The sequence below is a fragment of the Meyerozyma guilliermondii genome, genomic scaffold, assembly GCF_000149425.1.
Source record: "Meyerozyma guilliermondii ATCC 6260 scaffold_1 genomic scaffold, whole genome shotgun sequence".
Taxonomy (NCBI): domain Eukaryota; kingdom Fungi; phylum Ascomycota; class Pichiomycetes; order Serinales; family Debaryomycetaceae; genus Meyerozyma; species Meyerozyma guilliermondii.
This window is the reverse complement of record NW_001809800.1, coordinates 873811-893928: the sequence shown is the minus strand read 5'-3', so window position 1 is coordinate 893928 and position 20118 is coordinate 873811. Positions and strand designations below refer to the sequence as shown.

Genomic DNA, 20118 nt, shown 5'->3' with positions numbered 1-20118 from the left:
TACGATGTACGATTTCTAATTGGTTGCACTTTACGCATTATCATTCAACAATTCAAGCGCCTTGCGCTTGGTCTCGGCATGGGCACTGAGTCTCCACAGATTTTGGTCTTTGGAAAACCGATCATAAAGCGGCACAATTTTTTGTCTCTTCTTCTTGTCACTGAGCTGTGCTGGATTGGAGGCACGGAAGAAAGCAGGCGCCAACTCTGGAAGCCAACGAGGGTCTATCACAGTAACACAATGCATGTACTCTTTGGTGGTTAAAAGCAAAGTGTGATAAATGACATATTCTGGATTTTTGTTGAACAACAGTGAAGACGGGTGCAAAGACACTGGGGTTCCTTCCACCAAAGTTTTGAAACCTTCCTGAGGGTCCCTTTTGGCGCAATTCTTGAAAAATCCACTGCACAAGGCACGCCTAATACGGTCAACTTTGGTTCCACATGTAACGATTTCATGCCCAAACCGCCGCATAATAGTCACAAGTTGTCTTCTCACTTCCTGGGCTCGTCTCATACTTCTCTCGTGAATGAAATTATTGGAACACCATTGTTTGCTGGACCCGTTCATAGACCATGCTCGGTATACGTTGAGCAACGTCAAGTGGTCACCAAATGGACTGTGGAATCGAGCCTTCCGCTGATCTGCTGCAACCGCCTTGTCTTTGGGCCTGTAGAATACCGATTGCACAGAAAGCATGGCCACAATCGACAAGATATCTTCCGAACATCCAAACTCAACCGAGGCAATAAGCGTCTTTGCAAGACCAGGATCCATAGGAAAATCTGCCATTTTACGACCCAAACCCGTCAAATACCCGTCGTCGCCAAGGGCAGAAAGTGTGTACAAATCCTGGAGTGCAGTAACCATAGTACTGGCTGGAGGGGGATCCATGAACTCAAAGTTGACGAGGTCGTTTATGCCCATGGCCTTCAACATTAGGATGGTATAGGCAAGGTTTTGTCTTTGTATTTCAGGAACTGTGTTGGGAAGCATCTCATTACGATATGCTGCTTCAGTATAAAGCCTGTAGCACTTTCCAGGTCCAGTACGTCCAGCACGTCCACTTCTTTGATTCGCTTGTGCTTGACTAATGGGAGAAACTTTCAAAGTATCCATGCCCAACTTTGAGTCAAATGCATTGATCTTGACATATCCAGGATCAATTACATAGTATATCCCATCAATGGTAACCGATGTCTCTGCGATATTAGTGGCCAAGATCACCTTACGAGCTCCCGCTGGTGTTGGCTCGAATATACGACTTTGCATTTCTGAAGGAAGTGCTGAATAAACAGGTAAAATTATTAGTTCACCAGCAGCTTCTCTCAACACCTTCATTCGCTGGTATAGGATTTCGCAACTCATGTCGATCTCTTCTTGACCGGTCAAGAAAACCAAAATGTCACCTGGACCTTCTGAAACATGAATTTGAACCACCGAATCCAACGCAGCAGCCAAGTAATCAACCTCAGGTTCTTTAGTATACATTATTTCCACCGGAAATGTTCTGCCTGGAATCTTCATAATAGGGCAATTGAAAAAGTAATTCGAGAACTTTTCCGAATCAAGGGTAGCAGATGTTACTATGATTTTGAGGTTGGGGTTTTTCAGCGCTGCCTGCTTCAACAAAGCAAACAAAACATCAGTTGCAATAGTTCTTTCGTGAGCTTCGTCTAACATTATCACGGAATACTTGCTCATCTCCTTGTCATTTAGTGCTTCTCGTTGAAGCATACCATCGGTCATATACTTTATTCTGGTATTAGGTCCAGTTTTGTCATCGAAACGGATCGTATAGCCCACAGTTTCTCCGATCTTACATCCAACTTCTTCGCTAACTCTCTTGGCAACAGACTCTGCTGCCACTCTCCTAGGCTGAGTGCACCCAATCAATTTGGTCTGGTCACCTTGTTGGTTAAACCCTTCCTCATAAAGGTATTGAACTATCTGCGTAGTTTTACCAGAACCTGTTTCACCTACAATGACAAGAAACTGATTTTCTCGAACAGCTTTCACAATATCATCACGCATAGAAAAAACTGGCAAGGTTTCTCTTTGTTCTTTAATAGGCAAGTTTGTACGTTTACCAAATGAAACTTTGGTTTTCTTTTCTTTCTCTCTCCATTCTGATATCACCAGGGTCGTAACTTCGTCTCTTACTTTACGAAGAGGATCTTGTGAATAACTCTCTTTTTGCTTCGCCTGCTCTTCGTTGATTTTAGCTTCTTTGAACTCCTTGGCTAAACTCGATCCATTTTTGGCAGACCGTTCCATGGATCCTTCTGGGTTCTTGATAATCTTTATGGGTGCCAACTCGATCGCTTCTTTGACCTGGCCCTTCAAAAAACCAGGCTCAGTATCGTTAAGCTCAATGTCAATTTCCACTTCCTGGTCCATATTAGCATTATCTTCTTCGCCGCCAGAATGGTCAAGATCATTTGAGGTGTTAATATCATTGAGTTCAGGGTATTCACTAGCATCAACTGCTCCTGAAGCTATAAGTTGTCTAATTTCCCATCTCTCCGGAGAAGTGAGTCGTCGTCTTTTTTGTGCCGTTCCTTGACGCTGCAACTTTCTCTTCTCTCTTTCTACTTGTTCTTCTTCTGCCAAATCTTGAAGTTCCTGTGACTTGTCTAACCCTGTATCTTGATCTATACCTCTCATAGACAAGCTAAACCTCTCACGCCGCCCTTGTGTCTCTATTTTGGTAATTTTCACAAACACCTGCTGATCGACTTTAACAACTTGTGATGGTGACAGGATTTTGGTTCCAGTGAACGTTAACTGCGAAACATGGCATAACCCAACCACCGACTTTTTACCAGATTGCAAACGAATAAAAGCTCCATAAGGAACTATATTACTCACAGCTCCAGTCACAATCTCCCCCACTTCTAATTTCGGCTCATAGCCTTCACTACCGGGAATCTCATCTTTGATTTGGGACTCTTTCTTGATTTTGGGCTCTTTCTTGATGTGAGATTCCTGGGGTTCGATTTTCACATTAGGAAGCGATAAGCCAGAATAAATGGGCTCTGACTTGACAGGATAAGGTTGAGATTCTTTCTTTATAGGATTCAGTAAAATGTTGTAAATGTCATCGACAAATTGAGATGGAAACTCGCCTCCATTTTTCTTGAGAGTTTCTGAAAATCGAGACACATCAGAGGCTCCAGATTCTTTATACAAGTTCAGTATGAACTTGGAAAGCGTATAGTCTTCATCCTGTAGACTCAAATGTCGGTTGATACAGGTGGCGATCTTCTCTATTATGGGGTCCACCTTATTCATGCAGAAGAGATGCGATGCGCGACGTTTATGGGAAGAGAATAAACTGGGGAAATTAAGACGGTGATGCGAGAAAGAATACATCATAGGATAAATTGAGCTTTTGTCTTATTGACTACGTTCAGATCATACTGTATTATTCTATAGACTGACATCTTACTCCACAAGCTTGATACCTTCCTTATCGACCACTTTGATGTAGCAGCCCTTAAAGTCGATAGGCATTCTTGTCTCCAATTCTTTGATACACTTCTTCAACAAGTCAAGACCGTCTTCAAAGTTCATTCCCTTTTTATAATGTTTATCCAACAAAGATGTACAGTAAAAACCAGCATAACCATGAGCTGCGTATGGCAATTCCACCTGGGTTCCCAAGTAGTCAATCCAGTTCAAGCTGGGTTTTCCAGTATTGGTATCGTAGCCTGCTAGTAACACATTCACCTGATAAGGCTTTCTGGATCTTATGGAAGTTGCAAGTTGATTTCTCACAAATGAGGCAGTGGCCTTGGGTGATAATTCTGTGTCATTTTCCCGCATGGTGTACAACTGAGTATTGGCCTGAATGTATTCGGCAAATTGAACCGTGTCTCCTGCTTCTCCAGAATACGCCATTAAATTATGACTGTTAAGTTGACGAGTTTTATCATCGGTGTCTTTCAAAACAGAAATACCTCTGGTTGCCGCTTTCGATGTAGCGACCAAAGTACAGTCCTCGACTCTAATACCCAATACGATATCCATCACGAATGGGTTCTTATTGACGAATTAACTTGGAAGGTTCGAATCAAGTAAGATACAAACTATGAGATTGAAATTTATTTGTTCAGTCTTGATTCACCAGGCACTTCAAGATGCAGGTTAATGGACGGAAATGCAGAATCACAATGGAAATATTCGTAACTCAAGATTGAATGTAGAATTGACGTTACTCTTTAAACTGAACCACCTCGACCAACTGTACGCAGTTTGCCACTATCGTGCGAGACTCATAAATTAGCTGGTGATTGACAGTGCGGACACAAATAGGTATAATCCGTGATTTACAAACTTCCAAGTACGATTAAGGTACATTCATTTTAATTACTCAAGTTCGTTCATAATCTAATTTCTCTTCAATACGTCGTCCACTTTTTTCTCCACGAGCTTGCCAATAAGCGTAGACAAGGGACTAGTCTCATCCTTAATATAACTAAGAAGACTAAGCTCGATTTGCTTCTCGATCAACTTTCCAGTTAGATCAACTTCTATGTTCACAGAGTCTCCACTATTCTTCAATGGCATGATGACTTTCTCCTGGGTATAGCTCACCATCAGAATGGAAAACTCAGACTGCTCATGATCAACATCTGTTACCGTAAGCGAGGTACCATCAATGGCAATAAATCCCTTTTCCACTATGTATTTTCCGTACTGGCTGTCTCTGAGCTTGAACGTAAAGTTAATAGCATTTCCATCACCACGACGGTTCACAATTGTTGCAATAGTATCAACATGTCCTTGTACTACATGGCCACCCATGCGTACATCAGCCTTTACTGCTCGCTCAAGATTCACCTTTGATCCCGGTTTTAACTCGCCCAAGTCAGACCGACGAAGGGTTTCAGGGGATATTCCCACTTTAAATTGAGACCGAGCCATATCAAATTCCGTAACTGTTAAACATACTCCATTCGTGCAAATTGAATCTCCCAATTGTACATCTTCCAAAATCTTCAGGCAATCACCTATCACCATTGAAACCCCGTCACCACCAGAGGCGGTCGTGTCCTTCTCCGTGACTTGTAAAACGGTACCAATATGCTCCACTAAACCTGTAAACATTATCTTTACCGTTCTCGATTTAAGCTTCGGTATCATACCGGGGACTGCATACAACAATATGATCTGCCCAGCCAATAGTGAATTTTAATGTTTTGGAAGGCTGGAAACTGAGTCCTCTAGTGTTATGCTGAGAGCTCCAGCTAATGCACATCTTTTATCGTTTACTTTTCGTCTTCCTCTCGGTAAGTGCTTCCTCTCTAGTTGAAATCACATCCATACACCGGACCACTAATACTCAATTTTTCAATCTCACGGCTGTTCAACATGCCATTTCGGTTCCCGGTGGAGTTTGAGCTTCCAAAGCACTGTTATTTGAATGCTCGTGTGATAAAGGACCAGTTTAAGCGCCTTCAGTTTGCCGAGCACGAAGTCACCAGAAATGCCTTGAAATATATTGCCAGGAACACCGAACTTCCTCCAAGAGTTAGGCTTGAAGCCCAATTGCAACTCACGTCTATGCCCAAATATACCTCGTACACCCAGGTTAAGAACAGATGTGTTGCTTCTGGCCATGCCAAGTCAGTTTTGACCGACTTTAAGTTGAACAGAGTAAGTATTGAAATTCTTCATGCTTTGATTTTCCCCCTACTAACATCAGACCGCATTTAGAGAACGGGCCCGTGCCGGCTTAATACCAGGAGTGTCGAAAGCCTCGTGGTAATCATGTATATATTGTATAGTAATAGACCATAATTCCTTTGTGCTTAGAATTTTGTGGGCCCTCTCCATACATTTCGCGAAAATTATTTCAGAACCACAAGTAGATGATATCCAGCTGGCGATGTATTGGACTCTCTGGTCCTGGTTTGAGCAGATCTTTGGCTGCTTCTCGAAGCCTCTCGTTAAAGCCTAACTTCTCCAAGTTGAAAAAAATTCCCCAGCCACCTGGTTTCGTGGTGGGAACAGTCAACGATGCATACGTTCATCCCACTCCAAACCACTATGAAGGAGGATACCACTGGACATACGACCGGGCGATTGCCATTGCCATGGTTCCGATGGCGTTGACTCCTTTTGTTGCTGGCGTTGAATATCCGATTATAGATACCATGTTTTGTTGTGGACTCTTATTCCACTGCCATAGTGGTTTCAAGTCTTGTATCATTGATTACATCCCAAGACGAGTATACGGCGTTTGGCATGGACTTGCTTCCAAGTTGTTGGCACTTGGAACGGCGGTGGGACTTTACGGGATATACGTTCTTGAAACCGCCAATAATGGTCTCTTTGACTTGGTCAAATCCGTGTGGTATCTGTAAATACAAATAAATGTAAATACAATTGAATCACAAATGAATCACAAGAAAGTCAATGTGGTTGAGGGTAATCAAAGAGCGTAGATGTCACCGACACCAACTTGTCGATTGCGTTAATCATCTTGTGTATGTTTTCGTTAGTATCTTCTTTGTACCCTTCTCTTTCCGGATTTACGATAATTTCACTAATTCGTGACAAGGTGAAGGGAGGCAGAGTACTAAACTTGTCTTTTAGTTGTTGAATAGTTTCTTCTATTGTTTCATTTAGTTTATTCCCTTGTTTATTTTCAAAACTCTGAAGCCATGACACGAGCTCTGGTAACACAGTGACTTGCCAATACAGGTCAAAAATGGGTTCAAAGGTCTTTTGATTGCAGAGGCGCTGGAAGATACTTTTGTCAATTGTCCTCGGTACAGTAGGGTCTACCATGGAAAATACAGATGTGAGGTGTGAGATAAATATAACGGCTGCAAATGCGCGCTAAGCGTTGCGAGAACAAACAGCGAGAAGAGTGAAGAGAAAAGGTTTAAATATAGGAAAGGTAGATAAGGTCAAGTAGAGAAAGAAGAAATACATTGTTAGTATAATGTTAAACTACACTGTTTAATTTATATATCACAAAATTTATTTGCAAGGGAAACACGTTGTTCAAAATAAAGAGTAAAGAAAACGAAACAAACGAGAGGAATTATCTGAAATTTCCTCATGCTTACTTCTCCACTGCTTCTTGTTACCTTGGCTGTATACGTATAGTGTCTACATTGGCCCGTCCCAGATTTACGCGCCGTGTAATTTTTCGCACACACCAGAATTTTTCAACTCAAGCACCATTTGTACGTCATGTCTATAATAATGAAAAGCTTGCTTCGGCAAGTCCAGTTGCACCCAACAACGCCTCGTGGTTTGGCCGGAACCATAGCTACGAGCTTGAGGTTCAACTCGTCCAAAACAGCCGAAAAGACATCCAATATTAGTTTAACTGCCCAAGTCTTTCCATTGCATAAAGAGAATATCACCGAGTCAGATGTTGATGAGTGGTTGAACGCAGTCAAACAAATGCGCAAGAATGGTACAGGCGGAGCCTCCAACGAACTGGAGGTTTTCATATCCCAACTAGCACAACCAGAACCTTTTTTACAAGAAAAGTTCGAGCCAACCGCCGAGCAGTTGGCGGAAGTCGAAGCATTTGCCAATAAAAAAGTACCTTTGCCCAAAGATCCTATGATTGAAAATTTCACCAACCTTATCATGAGACACGGAAAGAAGTCAAAGGCTCATAAAATACTTTCTCAAGCATTATATATCGTTTACTTGAAAACGAGAAGAGATCCAATGCAAGTTCTTGCAGAGACTTTGGACAAACTTGGTCCACTTATGAGCACCAAAGTCGAAAAGACTGGAGCTGCCAAGAATAGAACCGTTCCCTATCCTTTAAATCAAAGACAACGCAATCGGTATGCGATTACTTGGATCTTGGAAGGTGCTGACAAGAAGAAATCGTCAGATTATTCGGTAAGATTGGCCGAAGAAATCCTTTCTGCCTTTGAGGGCAAGTCTTCTGGATATGATAGGAAGGCACAGATGCATAAATCGTCCATTGCACACAGGGCTTACATCAGATTGTGAGAGCCACCAACTTGTACATAGTGTTTGTGGCATATACAAATAAAAAAACACAGACATACATAAAACCATGCTGGATGCTTTGAAGCTAAAATACCGCCAGGTTCGGTTCAATGTTCGCTTTGCAATTGCTGACTATAAGCAACGGTATTACACTAATTCCAAGAATTCTCGAGTGATTCATACCAAGCTTCAAAATCAACCGCTTATTACCCTTCGGACTGAACCACACGATAAATACTTGCATTCGCCAGGAGAGTTTCTCAAAGTGCCAGAAGAGACCGAAAACAAGGAACAGGTGGATTTCTTTGACTCCCAGAGTAATATGGATGCTCATTCGGTGATGGTTCCGAATGTAATTGCAACTGAAAATAAGTGGAATATTACCTCAATGCTAGGAAAATTTGCTGCTCTAATGCCAGTTGTGACCAAGGAGAATGTAGAGCATGTCAAGGAGGATGGAAAGAAGGAAGAAGTGTTGGAATCAGATGCCTTGATTGGTGTCTTGGAATCACAACCAATGGCAGTTAATGTGAATGTGAGCGAAGATCATGAAAAATTGGCATGGAAAAGCATTCTCAATGACGCTTCTCTTTCCGCTGCCAGGATCTCCGTCGGAATTGATGTCCCTCAGCTGAGAGACTCATACATCAACTTGGCGGCCGACTTGACTGCTGCAAAGGCAATTTGCAGCCATTCTGACCTGCCACAAAAAACCGCCAGAAAGCTTCAAAATGAACCATTCAACTCGGTACTGTCTCGAAAGAGCGCCTACTATGGTATTTTGTCTCTTTACAATGAAGTTGAGTCCGATATGGAGAGCCAGAAATAGGAGAGTAAGTGGTGCGAGATTGAATTATTGCCAGATTCTAAACAGCTCAAAAACAAAGTAGAGGTAAAATCAGTAAGCTTGATAACCAAAACTACCTTTAACTAGTCAACAACATCTATTCAATCTGCTTGAAATTGTAGTTTATTCATGCTGGGCATTGACAGAAGGTGGCTTACCTGCAGTACCATAAGAAATATACTTTTACAACTGTTTCAAGCGACTTATGGCTCATTCGAGCCGTTTTGCGTCATTTGCAGCTATATACCCCCCACTACCTCCCACCCAAATCTCAATATGTGGCCCTTCCCATTCCACGCTCTCTGATTGGTCAAAACCCAAGTCGCACAACTTCTCAAATTTTCAAACCATCCAACCATACACAGACGTTTAATTATGATTCGTGGATCAGGTGTTCGTAGTGCTGTCAAGTCCTTGGCTGCTCGCCGTTTCGTGTCTACTGCAAACAGTCAGACCAAATATGCAACTTTATCGAATGGAGTCACCGTGGCTACCGAATCCAATCCTCATGCCGAAAGTGCTACTCTTGGTTTATGGTACACTGGAGGTTCTAGATCGGAACATCCATACAGCAATGGTGTTTCTGCATTGACCACCAACTTATTGGCCACCAAGAGTGCCAATGGCATTCTTTTCAGCAGTGAAAATGGTAAAGAATTCAACGGAGTTATTGCACAAACCACCAATGACAATGCCAAGGAGGCCGCCAAAGCTATTGGTGAAATCGCCTCTTCTGCTTCCAGTGTGATCGGAAGTGCCGATGCTGGTGCTGTGAAAGCCGCTTTGATTGCTGAGGCTGCTAAACTTGAAGCTACTCCTTCCAAGATGGTATTGGAACATTTGAACGCTACTGCTTTCCAAGGTTACTCTTTGGCTTTACCAACCTTGGGAACCACCGAGTCGATCTCTGGTTTGGAAACCCAGGATTCCGAGCGTTTCTTGGACAGACATCTTGTAGGTTCGAACGTGGTGATTGCTGCTTCCGGTAACATCAACCACGACGAATTGGTGGATGCTCTCGAATCCTCCGTCAACATCAAGCAAGGATTGAAGCCACAAGTCAAGCCTGCCTCCTTCTTGGGTTCTGAGGTCAAGATGAGAGACGATACTTTGCCAAAGGCTTACGTTTCTCTCGCTGTTCAAGGTGAGGGTATTACCTCCCCAGCTTACTACGTTGCCAAGGTTGCCGCTGCCATTTTCGGAGACTTCGACCATCACTCTCCTGTGGCTTCGTACACCTCCGCCAAATTGGCTTCGAGAGTTCAAGAGTATCACATTGTGGACAAATACACCCACTTTTCCACCTCTTACTCGGACACTGGTTTGTGGGGTTTCAATGCTGAAGTCTCTAACGTTACTTCGCTTGATGAATTTGTCCATTTCACCTTGAAGGAATGGAACAGATTGTCCACTTCAATCTCCGACGCCGAGGTTGCTCGTGGTAAGGCTGCCGTTAAGACCGCTTTGTTGAGTGAATTGAACTCGAGTAAGGCTATCGCTTCCGACATTGCTTCCAAGGTGTTGTTGGCTGGCTACAGAAGCTCATTATCTGAAGCTTTGGAAAAGATCGATGCTATCGAGACCAAGCATGTCAAGTCGTGGGCCCAAGCCACTTTGTGGGACAAGGACATCGTCATCTCCGGTACTGGACAGATCGAAGGTTTGATGGACTACAACAGGTGGAGAAACGGAATGGCCATGATGAGATGGTAAGCTTTCTCACTGCATCATTAGACATAAATAGTCAGAAAATAATATATTGTCTACGAATATAACCCTATAAGAGACCACTCTTTTTGAGATTTTGTTGGACAATCATATCAGTTACCGCTGAAAGTACAAATTTCATTGAATTGATATCGGTAGCACACGTTCGATGCACATAAATGGGACGCTTTGTTCGATTCAAGTTGAGAAATGTTTGCTCAAAGTACTTGATTCCATCTTCATAACTGTCTGGTGGACCACTATAATCAGCAAAATGTCTCCTGATGGGAGATTTGGTAATTTTGCGTTCAAAAATATCAATTTTGTTCATAAAGAGAATAAATGGGGTATTAGAAAACCATTGCGAATTGCACAAGGTATCAAAGAGAACTATCGATTCTCGCATACGGTTCACCCTCTCATCTTCAAAAAGGACTTGATCATACTCCGAAACTGCCACCACAAAAAGAATTGCAGTAACGTTTTCAAAACAGTTGATCCATTTTCTTCTTTCCAGTCGCTGGCCACCAGCGTCGAGAATCTGAAATTTGAATGAATTTATCACAAAGTCTGTTTCGGTAATACCAGTAGTTTTCACCCTACCATTTAAGATATCCTGATCATTACACTGGTAGTTGGGATCGGCAAAATTGTAGATGTTATTGAAGTAATAAACCACACTGGTCTCCAACTGGAACTCATTTGACCGATCAAAACAGCGTTTGATACCGGAATCTTCTTCCCACAACCGCCTAATTGCATCGGCTATTTCAAACCTACTGTATTGCTGATTTGCGTTAAGAAGAGGAACATCCACGTCATCGAGCACTTCTTCCCCCTGGTCTTCTAATGTGTTCAAACCAATTCCAACCATGCCAAGTGCCAAGCCAGTACTTTGCATTTTGCGTTTTCTGTTATAACGTTCACCGTACTTGAGAACATAATCACTCAAAAAGTTGACTCCCCCTGCGGCACCAGTATCGATTTGGCCCAATGCATTGGCCTGTAATACTATATGTTTACATTTTAGCAAAGGACTATCATCCTTATCGCACTCCAACGCAATCTTGAGCTTTCGAGCCTGCACTATCAAAATCTTCATTGACTGGATTACATCGGCCCAAATGATCTGGGAGTACTGTAGCCTTTCCTGCTGTGTAAACCCACCCTTGTGCATCAATTTGAGCTGCTTTAACACTGTGGATTTTCCACTTTCTCCTGCTCCCAAAAGCAATAGCCGCATTTTATCCTTTTCATTTGCCCGCCGAAAATTGAGACCCTGCTCAATGGCATCATTGATACGTTTGTCGTGATAATATGGATCATTGTCGTCTATGGGAGAACTATACCCACAACCCATGTTGAGCAAGTGGTGGAAATATGGCCCTTGTGTAATAAATCAATTTTGCAGCCGCAGCGTTATCACCACATTTTTGTTGCTGTCTGCAGGACCTAAGCTGTAACAATGAACCAAGTGTACAATAGTATGACAAGCATGCCAGTGATTGCGGCATGTTTCAAAAATTGCACTAATCCTGTCCTCTTAAGCATTGCACCTAATTCCTTCATTTTTTCTGCCATGGATTCTTGCGGCACTTTGGTATTTGTATAGTTGGGAATCGAGCTCATAACGACCTCTTTTGCTTCATCTTGTTCCTTCAAAAAATCGGAGATTCTTCGAGTTGTAGAGACTGTAGACGGTTGACCCGCGAGTGGGAGTGTCGCATATCCGTGGCGAGGATGTTTGCGCGAAAGGTCGTACCAAAGAAGAACGAGTCCAGACACAACTGCGGTGACGACATAGCATGCAATATTAATGTATGGTGTGGGCAAGTAACATAGGTTTGTCTCATATTTGAATTGATTTTGAATGTTGTAATCGTTATCGTTGCCGCTATTGGCAAACGAAAGAATTTGAATAGCTGGGTACTTAATACCCATCGCCATACTAATCGACTTGACGGTTATTTCACGAAAAGTTTCATTCTCTCCAGAAGGTGACGGATGGTTAACATCACAATAATCGTGATCATCGCCAGAGAAAATCAAATCGGGCTTTATTCGATTAAGGATGTCGCTGGACAATTCTGGAGAGAGAACCAGCTGGTATTGATAGCCTTTGGAGGTGTGGAATACCGAGCTCTCTCGAAGGGGTCCACATGTAAGTTCATTAGGATCTCTGTAAAGAGGTACGTGGGTAAATAAAACCCGAGGCTTCGTCTTGACTATCGAAGTTCCAAAGTTGGTATCGAAAAACTCGCGAGCTGGACCGTAGATGGATTCTTCCATAGCCGAAAGAGAAATGGTATCCAACGAGATGAACTCAACATTGTTGATCACCTTGACAGAGTTGGGATTTCCAAAGTACTTTTTGAAGCGCTTGCGGGATGGAATCTTGACCCCATCGGCCCAGCCGATATCGTGGTTTCCTGGTAAATTTATCATCCATTTTTTTCCCTTCTTGTACTTTTTTCGCTTGAAAATAGAATTGAATCGTTCGAGTTGTCCTCGAAAATATTTGTCCGTGGACAGTCTGCCGTTGTCCAAATAGTCTCCCAAGAAGAATACATAGGAGGGATTAAGTGCCCGCAACATTGCCTTGTAATTTTTCTTCAAATACACATCTACCGTGTGTTGAGAGAGCTTGAGCAACAATTTGTTTCGTCCAGGATAAGTATGGCTATCGATGAGTTGAGGATCTGCGACCAACATGATGTTGATAACGTCGTTACTGGCGACCGAGTCGGGATTCTGGTCATCTATAACCACTGGCTGTTGCTGCTCGGCCGAAGACTCGACATTTATTTGCGGCCACTGACATCGTGCTGCTGCCTTATATGGAGAATAACGTTCATGGTAGGCAAAGACTATGGCCCACGCCACGAGTATCAAGACGATGACGTGGTGAATACTTCGAAATTTGAGCATAGTCCGTGGTCTCATACCACCGCTACCAAGACAAAACTGCTATAAATGGCACACCACTGTGCACGTGCCGCGCAAGTTGATTTTTAGATCGGAATTCAGACTCGACGCCGAGGAGCGCATTCTCTAGTCGTTGCACCCACTGCACCACCAGAGGAAACAAGATAACCATATGGGTATGTCACTTACAACAGAACAGGTGGTTTATCATCTTTTAGCTATATTGGTGGCTCGCTATGTATGGCTACGAATACTCAATTCATTCAGAGATGCTAGCGATGTTTATTTAACTCAGCAGCTGGTGGTGGACACTGTGCGGAACCCTTCTGAGTCGCCTATTTACAAGTCGAATAAGTTGGATTATCTGAGTGGTCTTCGCTTGGGACTCAACATTCGGTATGACCACTACAAGATTCGAAACGGGAACTTGAACGATGTTTGGGAAATTGCCATGTCGTCTCCGAAATCAAAGGTGAAGATGAATGGCGTTGAGATCACACGAGATCAATTGAATGATGGAGTGGAAAAGGTTCGTGGAATTTTGACTAAACTAGGCATTGAGGAGGCGAGTATGGATCATTTTGAGCTATTTTCACTTGAAAACTTTATTGTTTTCATTAGTTGTCTTGTGGGCCAAATACCAGTCAACGTATACGGTCCCGGTACGAATGGCAAAAAAGGATGGGTTTTCTCCAAAGGAGCATTCCATAAAGGAGCTGAAACGGTAACATTGCCTTTCAAACCGCTGGAACTAGAATGTTCTACTCGTTTTGCTAATCCGTACCATCCTAGTAAAGACAAGGGTATTTGTCTCAAATGGCATTATAAGCTTAATCCTCATGTTTCCGCAACCACAGAGTTCACGCAAGCCAATGTCATAAGTGCTATTGCATCCACCCTTAAGCATCTTCCTGCTGACTTCACATTTGATAGTAGTGATCGTCTTTTGGTCGTTGATGATTTCTCCTCCATGGAGTACACTTTGGCCCACATCGTCAAGATCCTATCCCTGTTTATATATCCCACGAATGTTGTGGTTGCTAATCCAGACTCCTGGACGAAACTTCTTGCTTTCAAACCAACTATATTGACCATATCTCTACCAAAATGGAAGACTCTTTCACCAAAATTTTCTCTCAAAGAAAAAATGGCTGCAAGATTTGGAAGGTATTTCCTTTCCCATGGAATATATCTTCCTATTAAGAAAACTATGAAACTCACTTATGTGCAATCATCACTCAATAGCAATATTTCAGTTCGAACGCAGGAGCTAAACAATTATAGGGCCTTAAACTCAAGACTCATTTTAGAATTTGGTTACCACAATATTGCTGGCCCCGTCCTAGCCAGCGATCTTTTTGACTATCGAGATTTTCCATTTGCCATAAAAGCGTCTGGTTGTTTATCTCAGTCCTTGGAGTACAAGCTCACAGATATGGATGAAACCAAGAACGGAGTTATCAACGTAAGAGGCTTTATTATTGGTAAGACTACCTTCAGTATTGAGTCAGATAAAGCAGAACGTAATTCGGATGGGTTCATGCCACTTAACGTGAAAGGTAAATGGGGGTCTGATGGTTGCTTGTACATAATATAGATCTAGCTACACTTGAGAATGGAGTGTGAGTTGTACATAAATATATGCTAGTTAACACTATGGTAACTGACTTTATATCTCTTAGACTCAAACTCAAATGCGTCACCACATTGTCTCTTAGATCCAGTCTGTGAGAACAAAGTTGGCACATCTTCTTCTGATAAAACCACCTTCTTACCAATTTGAGCGACGTAATAGTCGGAAAAATGAACTTCGGCAGCAAGCAATGCTTCAAAATTCAACTTGGAAAGAAAAAGTTTCCATTTCTGCAATCTGGACTCTACGATCTCAGGCTGCGCTTCCCAAATCAACTCTTGGGTAAGACACTTGTGACATCTGATAAAGTCATAGCCAAAAATAGCGAGAATGTTACACCAATTCTCATACTGTAAGCCGTTGATGTAACAATTGTAATCGAGGAGTTGAAGACATTGTACTTCGACTTGCTTAAGTACTTTCAAGTTGAAATCTGATGTCGAAGACTGACCATTGCAACCACAGATCTTGAGCCACGACTTGAACAGGTAGTTCAAATCCTGATTGAACTTGGAAGCAATGATAAGTAATCCCAAGAAGAATTTCTTTGGGCATTGAGGAAGAACCCTTTCTGATTTTTTCAAAATCTTCAGGAGATAGAAACAAGTCAATTGCAAACTTTGAACTGATGTTTTGGATCTTCTAAGAATTTCAACAATGAAGAATCTCAACTTTGACTTTTGAAAGTCCAACTCTGGATACAACATTCTAAGCAAGTTGACCGAGCAATTGACCAAAAGAAAGTTGAATTGTGGTTTTGTGAGATAATCATTATAATACTTCACGTTGATGGGGGAAATAGGTGGAGTCTGCTTATGGTTAAGCTCCGACGATGAAGGGGTGGGAACGGGGTCGAAAATGTCCGACACAGGAGATTTGGGTGAAACAGACATTTCGTTATAACAAGGGGAAACCAATGAAATGATAGATTTTGAGATCTATCCCAGAAAGGTGCACTCAAATTAACCTCTTCAAGTACACATGTAAAGCCTTTGAACGAGTCAAAGGACTATTGAATCATCTTCACCTTATAAACACCGGGGAAAATAGTAAAATGACAAAAAAAAAATAACCAAATGAACTTTTAAACACTAATAGACTGAACCACTGTGTAATAAATTTAAATGACTCAACCAAAGAGCCAACCGGATTACCTAGCTTCACTAGTAATCAAATAGAAGTAAACGGGACCGTAAATTACCCACCAACACCTGGAAAATAGATGACTGATAATCAAAAAAGACGATAACAATCACGGATAAAAAAAATGGAGCTTGAAAATTCAAAAGATAGGATTATAAAAACGACGCCACAACAAAAACACCTCAGTCAGAGTTCGCAACTAATCGCAAACTATGGTACTTTAGTAGGCGCGCGCATGCTCCTTTTAAATGGATTATTACTCATTGTATGACTGATAAGCCGCATGACACATTTGCGGCACTGCTCATGGTCACGTGCAAGATGAGTCAAAGCCGATAACCGGCTGCAACAGGGTGAGATGATGCAATGATTTGAACAAGAAGTGTGATATGTGCTCATTGAAATGCGAGAAGCATGGAAGAAATTTGGAAGAAATATACGAAGTAGATTGGAATGCTTAATAACTTAAAGATTTAGTTCTCCGTACTCAATTAACTACCTACTCCCATTCGTCGTCAGATTCAGATTTTGCATCCTGCTTCACTGGTTTTCCCTTTATTTCCGAACTCGCTTGTTCTTCCTCTTCGTCGTCGTCCCAAGTAAAGTCATCTTCCTCTTCTTCGTCACCTTTCTCTTTCTGTAATTCACGACGTCTCTTCTCTGCCTGTTTGAGCTCAGCTTCATGGTGGAAATAGCGGTACCAAAATGTGTTGTAAGGTACTTTGACCGGAACTATATCATTCATGAGTTTCGTCAAGGTATTGGGATAAGTTTCAAGCAACTTGGCAATTTCTTTCGTCTTTGAATCGGCATTAAAAGTGTCAGCCTTGTCGTCTGAAATAGGTTCTGTGTAATATTCAGCTGTAGTATGCAACTTGAATAACTCATTATCGTACCTTGAGGTACCATACTCAGAAGTGGGGTGAGATGGAGCCACGAATATAGTACTAGTTTCATCTTCAACCTGTTTTGCACCCGACTGTGGGGCTGCTATACTGACAAAATTGGTGAAAAATGAAGACATTTGTGACACATATTTTCCAGCTTGCTGTTCCACAAGTTCAAGCTTGGAGTCAAGAACATCAAGGGCATCATTGGCTTGCAGTTGAAGCTTCTTCAAGTCCACTTCAGGAATGGGTACCTTCTTAAACTGCTCTTCAAATTGGGCCAATGTTTCTGTCACCTTGGCTTTATTGTTGAGATTATCTTTGGCAACCTTAAGCTGATCAAGCAATTGCTTTCTATGCTCCTCAACTTGATATTTTTCTTGTATTTCATTGGCATTTTTAGCAGCATTCGACCATAACGAACCAAAACGAGTTTCAACTGCTGCATATGCTTTCTCGATTTCGGATTCCAATGCTTGTACGGCGTGGTCTGTTTTTGTATCACCTCCTTTTTTGGTCTCTGGAACATCGTCCAGTGTGACAATTGGATCGACAAACTCCATGATGGGGATTAAAGTCAGGCGGAAAGCGAGATAGTGTCGGGTTGTGTGCAGGTTCTATGATAGAGCTGAAGAAGTATGAACCCAAGTAGAAGAAAACACTAATGTAGATGGTTGATTGAGCTTGCGATGGTAAGTATTAACGGTACGAAAGGATCGTGAAGAATTAAAACGGAAAGATATACATAAAAAATTGGCTGCTAAATTACCATGATTTCAGCCATTTCTTTCAGGGTAAAGTAGAGGTACATCGATTCGATATATAAGCAAGGTTGACCAAGATTAGCATGTTCCGTTGCCATTGAGCTCAAACCCAGCCATTCTGTTCAAAAAATGGCCCTTAATAAATTATCCGCTTGTCCGCCAACTCCGCGAAATGCTGCATTTTTCACGCAACCATTTATACTTCTTATGCATTTAACACGGAGGCTCTTGTCAGCTGCTAAACCTTTAATCTCGATCGAACAGTCACTTTTTGAGAAGCGGGCGGTGTACGAGGCAGGCATACGTAGAAAGGAGTATGTGTTTCCCAATCGAATCTCTCATTTTGAAGCTTATAAGCCAAACAGCTCCACATCGGGTTCCACAAATCCTCACTTTTGGGCAGTGACAGGTCCTAGAAAGTCAGATTTTCTAAGCATTGTAGCTGGGAAATATGTTCCTGAGCCAGCAACGGGCCGAAAATACTCAATTCTACCACATGAACGCATTCAATTCTTGAATTTTCGTGAATCTTCAGGTCTAGACAAGGTCCATTTGTCGGCTAGATACGAGTCGTTTAGCAGTAAAGCTGACCATGAATTAACCGATGATGTCAATTCAGTACGAAACTACGTTACTGGGGCAAATAACTATAACAGTAAGACATCGGCTAGTGTATCAGATGAACTCACCAACATGCTTTTAGAGATGTTTAACTTGACCCATTTGGCGAAAAAATGGATAAATTCACTAAGTAATGGCCAAATGAGAAGGGCAAGGATTGCTCGGTCTCTCATAAACAAGCCAGACATGTTGGTCATAGATGATCCTTTCTTAGGACTCGATCCAGAAGCTACTGAGCTTGTGTGTGCGTCGCTCGCCAAAGTTGCTAATGAACTCCATACTAGTGTTATACTTGGTTTACGAGTGCAAGACGACGTACCAGATTGGATTGGACATATGGCATTTGTCAACGACGATGGTTTGGCTCTTGCCGGTGCTCGAGACAAAGTTGAAGAAAATTTAGACAAATTTGTCAAATTACAAACTGTTATCCACGAGAAAAATGAGAGGGACCATGCTCACCAATGGCGTCAAATCGATCAAAGTGTGCTTCAAAACGAAAAATGTCATGTCCAGTTCCAAAACGCTTCGGTTGTCTATAAAGGATTACCCGTGCTTCAAAATTTCAATTGGTGTATTCCTCGTGGGTCTCGCTGGCGTATTCTAGGTAACAACGGTACTGGTAAAACCACAATACTCTCGTTGATTACTGCAGACCATCCTCAGCTGTGGAAATCAGTTCTTTCTATCGACGGGGTATTAAGGAAAAGTGGTAGTGGCGCCAACTTTTTTGACGTTAACAATGCTATTGGCATGTCCTCGCCTGAGTTGCACGCATTGGTACCCACTTCGAAGACGATGATGGAGATTATTCTTAATGGACTAGTCAAGGACGTGGGTAACTCGAACTTTTTATACAAGCCCAAAGAACCCATAGAATTACCGAAAAGCATGGAACGGTTCCAGGACCGTCTCAGCATCTACGGTGACGTTCCCTTTGGTGAATTATCAGTTACTGATCAGAAACTTGCATTGTTTTTACGGGCAGTTATCAAGAACCCTTCACTCTTGATTTTGGACGAAGCATTTTCATGTATGGATGACGAAGATGTTATGGTTCAATGTCATCGGTTTATTGAGCAAGAACTCCAAGATTGCACCGTCTTAACCATAGGTCATATAGATTGGGAAGTTGCACCACATGATTACGTTCTCAAACTCACGGGAGATGTACATCGCAGCTACCAAATATGGGCCAAGAAATCTTAAACCACAATAGGTGCGTATGACTACACAAGACCGCATAAAACTACATAAGACTACACTATGACTGTAATTTCACTTGAGCCGAGCGGTTATATTGTCTGCTCCGGCATATAGCTGCTCCTATTTTCTTGTAACGCGGCTTTGTGTGACTTTCTTGTGGACGTGCCATTTACCTTATTGTTAGACAACATTTCGATTCCCATCAAAGTGTATCAGTTATAAAGTTAGCGGCAAGATTCACAGCCTAATAACATTCCTTTCACTCCTTTTTACTCATTTTTATCAAACTAGGAGTGAAAAAGCTGATTTGTTGTTGCTACTAATATAACTCTGGTCAATTTTTTGCACTTATTCTATCAATAATTTATATCGTGTGTTTTGGATAGTTTC

General features: G+C 42.1%; 14 protein-coding genes across 14 annotated transcripts; 7 read left to right on the top strand and 7 right to left on the bottom strand. All coding sequences in view use genetic code 12, as the record gives it.

Annotated features, from left to right (window-relative positions):
- Positions 1-30: 30 nt before the first annotated feature.
- PRP22 (DEAH-box ATP-dependent RNA helicase) lies at positions 31-3378 on the bottom strand (the record flags this gene model as incomplete). The annotated part of the gene is made up of 1 exon (XM_001487081.1): positions 31-3378. One exon carries the CDS (start codon positions 3376-3378, stop codon positions 31-33), a length of 3348 nt encoding a protein of 1115 aa, XP_001487131.2.
- Positions 3379-3447: 69 nt separating this feature from the next.
- On the bottom strand, positions 3448-4032 carry PRE1 (proteasome core particle subunit beta 4; the record flags this gene model as incomplete). Its single annotated transcript, XM_001487080.1, has 1 exon — positions 3448-4032. One exon carries the CDS (start codon positions 4030-4032, stop codon positions 3448-3450), a length of 585 nt encoding a protein of 194 aa, XP_001487130.1.
- A 360-nt stretch (positions 4033-4392) lies between these two features.
- Positions 4393-5148, bottom strand: RIB5 (riboflavin synthase; the record flags this gene model as incomplete). Its single annotated transcript, XM_001487079.1, has 1 exon — positions 4393-5148. The coding sequence occupies one exon, from the start codon at positions 5146-5148 to the stop codon at positions 4393-4395; it is 756 nt and encodes a 251-aa protein (XP_001487129.2).
- A 228-nt stretch (positions 5149-5376) lies between these two features.
- MRP2 (mitochondrial 37S ribosomal protein uS14m) lies at positions 5377-5721 on the top strand (the record flags this gene model as incomplete). Its single annotated transcript, XM_001487078.1, has 1 exon — positions 5377-5721. The coding sequence occupies one exon, from the start codon at positions 5377-5379 to the stop codon at positions 5719-5721; it is 345 nt and encodes a 114-aa protein (XP_001487128.1).
- Positions 5722-5876: 155 nt separating this feature from the next.
- Positions 5877-6371, top strand: SDH4 (Sdh4p; the record flags this gene model as incomplete). Its single annotated transcript, XM_001487077.1, has 1 exon — positions 5877-6371. One exon carries the CDS (start codon positions 5877-5879, stop codon positions 6369-6371), a length of 495 nt encoding a protein of 164 aa, XP_001487127.2.
- Positions 6372-7209: 838 nt separating this feature from the next.
- On the top strand, positions 7210-7995 carry PGUG_00503 (mitochondrial 37S ribosomal protein uS7m; the record flags this gene model as incomplete). The annotated part of the gene is made up of 1 exon (XM_001487076.1): positions 7210-7995. The coding sequence occupies one exon, from the start codon at positions 7210-7212 to the stop codon at positions 7993-7995; it is 786 nt and encodes a 261-aa protein (XP_001487126.2).
- A 67-nt stretch (positions 7996-8062) lies between these two features.
- Positions 8063-8824, top strand: PGUG_00502 (uncharacterized protein; the record flags this gene model as incomplete). Its single annotated transcript, XM_001487075.1, has 1 exon — positions 8063-8824. The coding sequence occupies one exon, from the start codon at positions 8063-8065 to the stop codon at positions 8822-8824; it is 762 nt and encodes a 253-aa protein (XP_001487125.2).
- A 393-nt stretch (positions 8825-9217) lies between these two features.
- Positions 9218-10555, top strand: PGUG_00501 (ubiquinol--cytochrome-c reductase subunit; the record flags this gene model as incomplete). The annotated part of the gene is made up of 1 exon (XM_001487074.1): positions 9218-10555. The coding sequence occupies one exon, from the start codon at positions 9218-9220 to the stop codon at positions 10553-10555; it is 1338 nt and encodes a 445-aa protein (XP_001487124.1).
- A 64-nt stretch (positions 10556-10619) lies between these two features.
- CAG1 (guanine nucleotide-binding protein subunit alpha) lies at positions 10620-11909 on the bottom strand (the record flags this gene model as incomplete). The annotated part of the gene is made up of 1 exon (XM_001487073.1): positions 10620-11909. The coding sequence occupies one exon, from the start codon at positions 11907-11909 to the stop codon at positions 10620-10622; it is 1290 nt and encodes a 429-aa protein (XP_001487123.2).
- Positions 11910-12001: 92 nt separating this feature from the next.
- On the bottom strand, positions 12002-13492 carry PGUG_00499 (uncharacterized protein; the record flags this gene model as incomplete). The annotated part of the gene is made up of 1 exon (XM_001487072.1): positions 12002-13492. The coding sequence occupies one exon, from the start codon at positions 13490-13492 to the stop codon at positions 12002-12004; it is 1491 nt and encodes a 496-aa protein (XP_001487122.2).
- A 154-nt stretch (positions 13493-13646) lies between these two features.
- Positions 13647-15071, top strand: PGUG_00498 (uncharacterized protein; the record flags this gene model as incomplete). The annotated part of the gene is made up of 1 exon (XM_001487071.1): positions 13647-15071. The coding sequence occupies one exon, from the start codon at positions 13647-13649 to the stop codon at positions 15069-15071; it is 1425 nt and encodes a 474-aa protein (XP_001487121.2).
- A 47-nt stretch (positions 15072-15118) lies between these two features.
- Positions 15119-16000, bottom strand: PCL5 (Pcl5p; the record flags this gene model as incomplete). The annotated part of the gene is made up of 1 exon (XM_001487070.1): positions 15119-16000. The coding sequence occupies one exon, from the start codon at positions 15998-16000 to the stop codon at positions 15119-15121; it is 882 nt and encodes a 293-aa protein (XP_001487120.2).
- Positions 16001-16749: 749 nt separating this feature from the next.
- Positions 16750-17700, bottom strand: DOS2 (Dos2p; the record flags this gene model as incomplete). The annotated part of the gene is made up of 1 exon (XM_001487069.1): positions 16750-17700. One exon carries the CDS (start codon positions 17698-17700, stop codon positions 16750-16752), a length of 951 nt encoding a protein of 316 aa, XP_001487119.2.
- A 330-nt stretch (positions 17701-18030) lies between these two features.
- Positions 18031-19731, top strand: MODF (Modfp; the record flags this gene model as incomplete). Its single annotated transcript, XM_001487068.1, has 1 exon — positions 18031-19731. One exon carries the CDS (start codon positions 18031-18033, stop codon positions 19729-19731), a length of 1701 nt encoding a protein of 566 aa, XP_001487118.2.
- Positions 19732-20118: the final 387 nt, after the last annotated feature.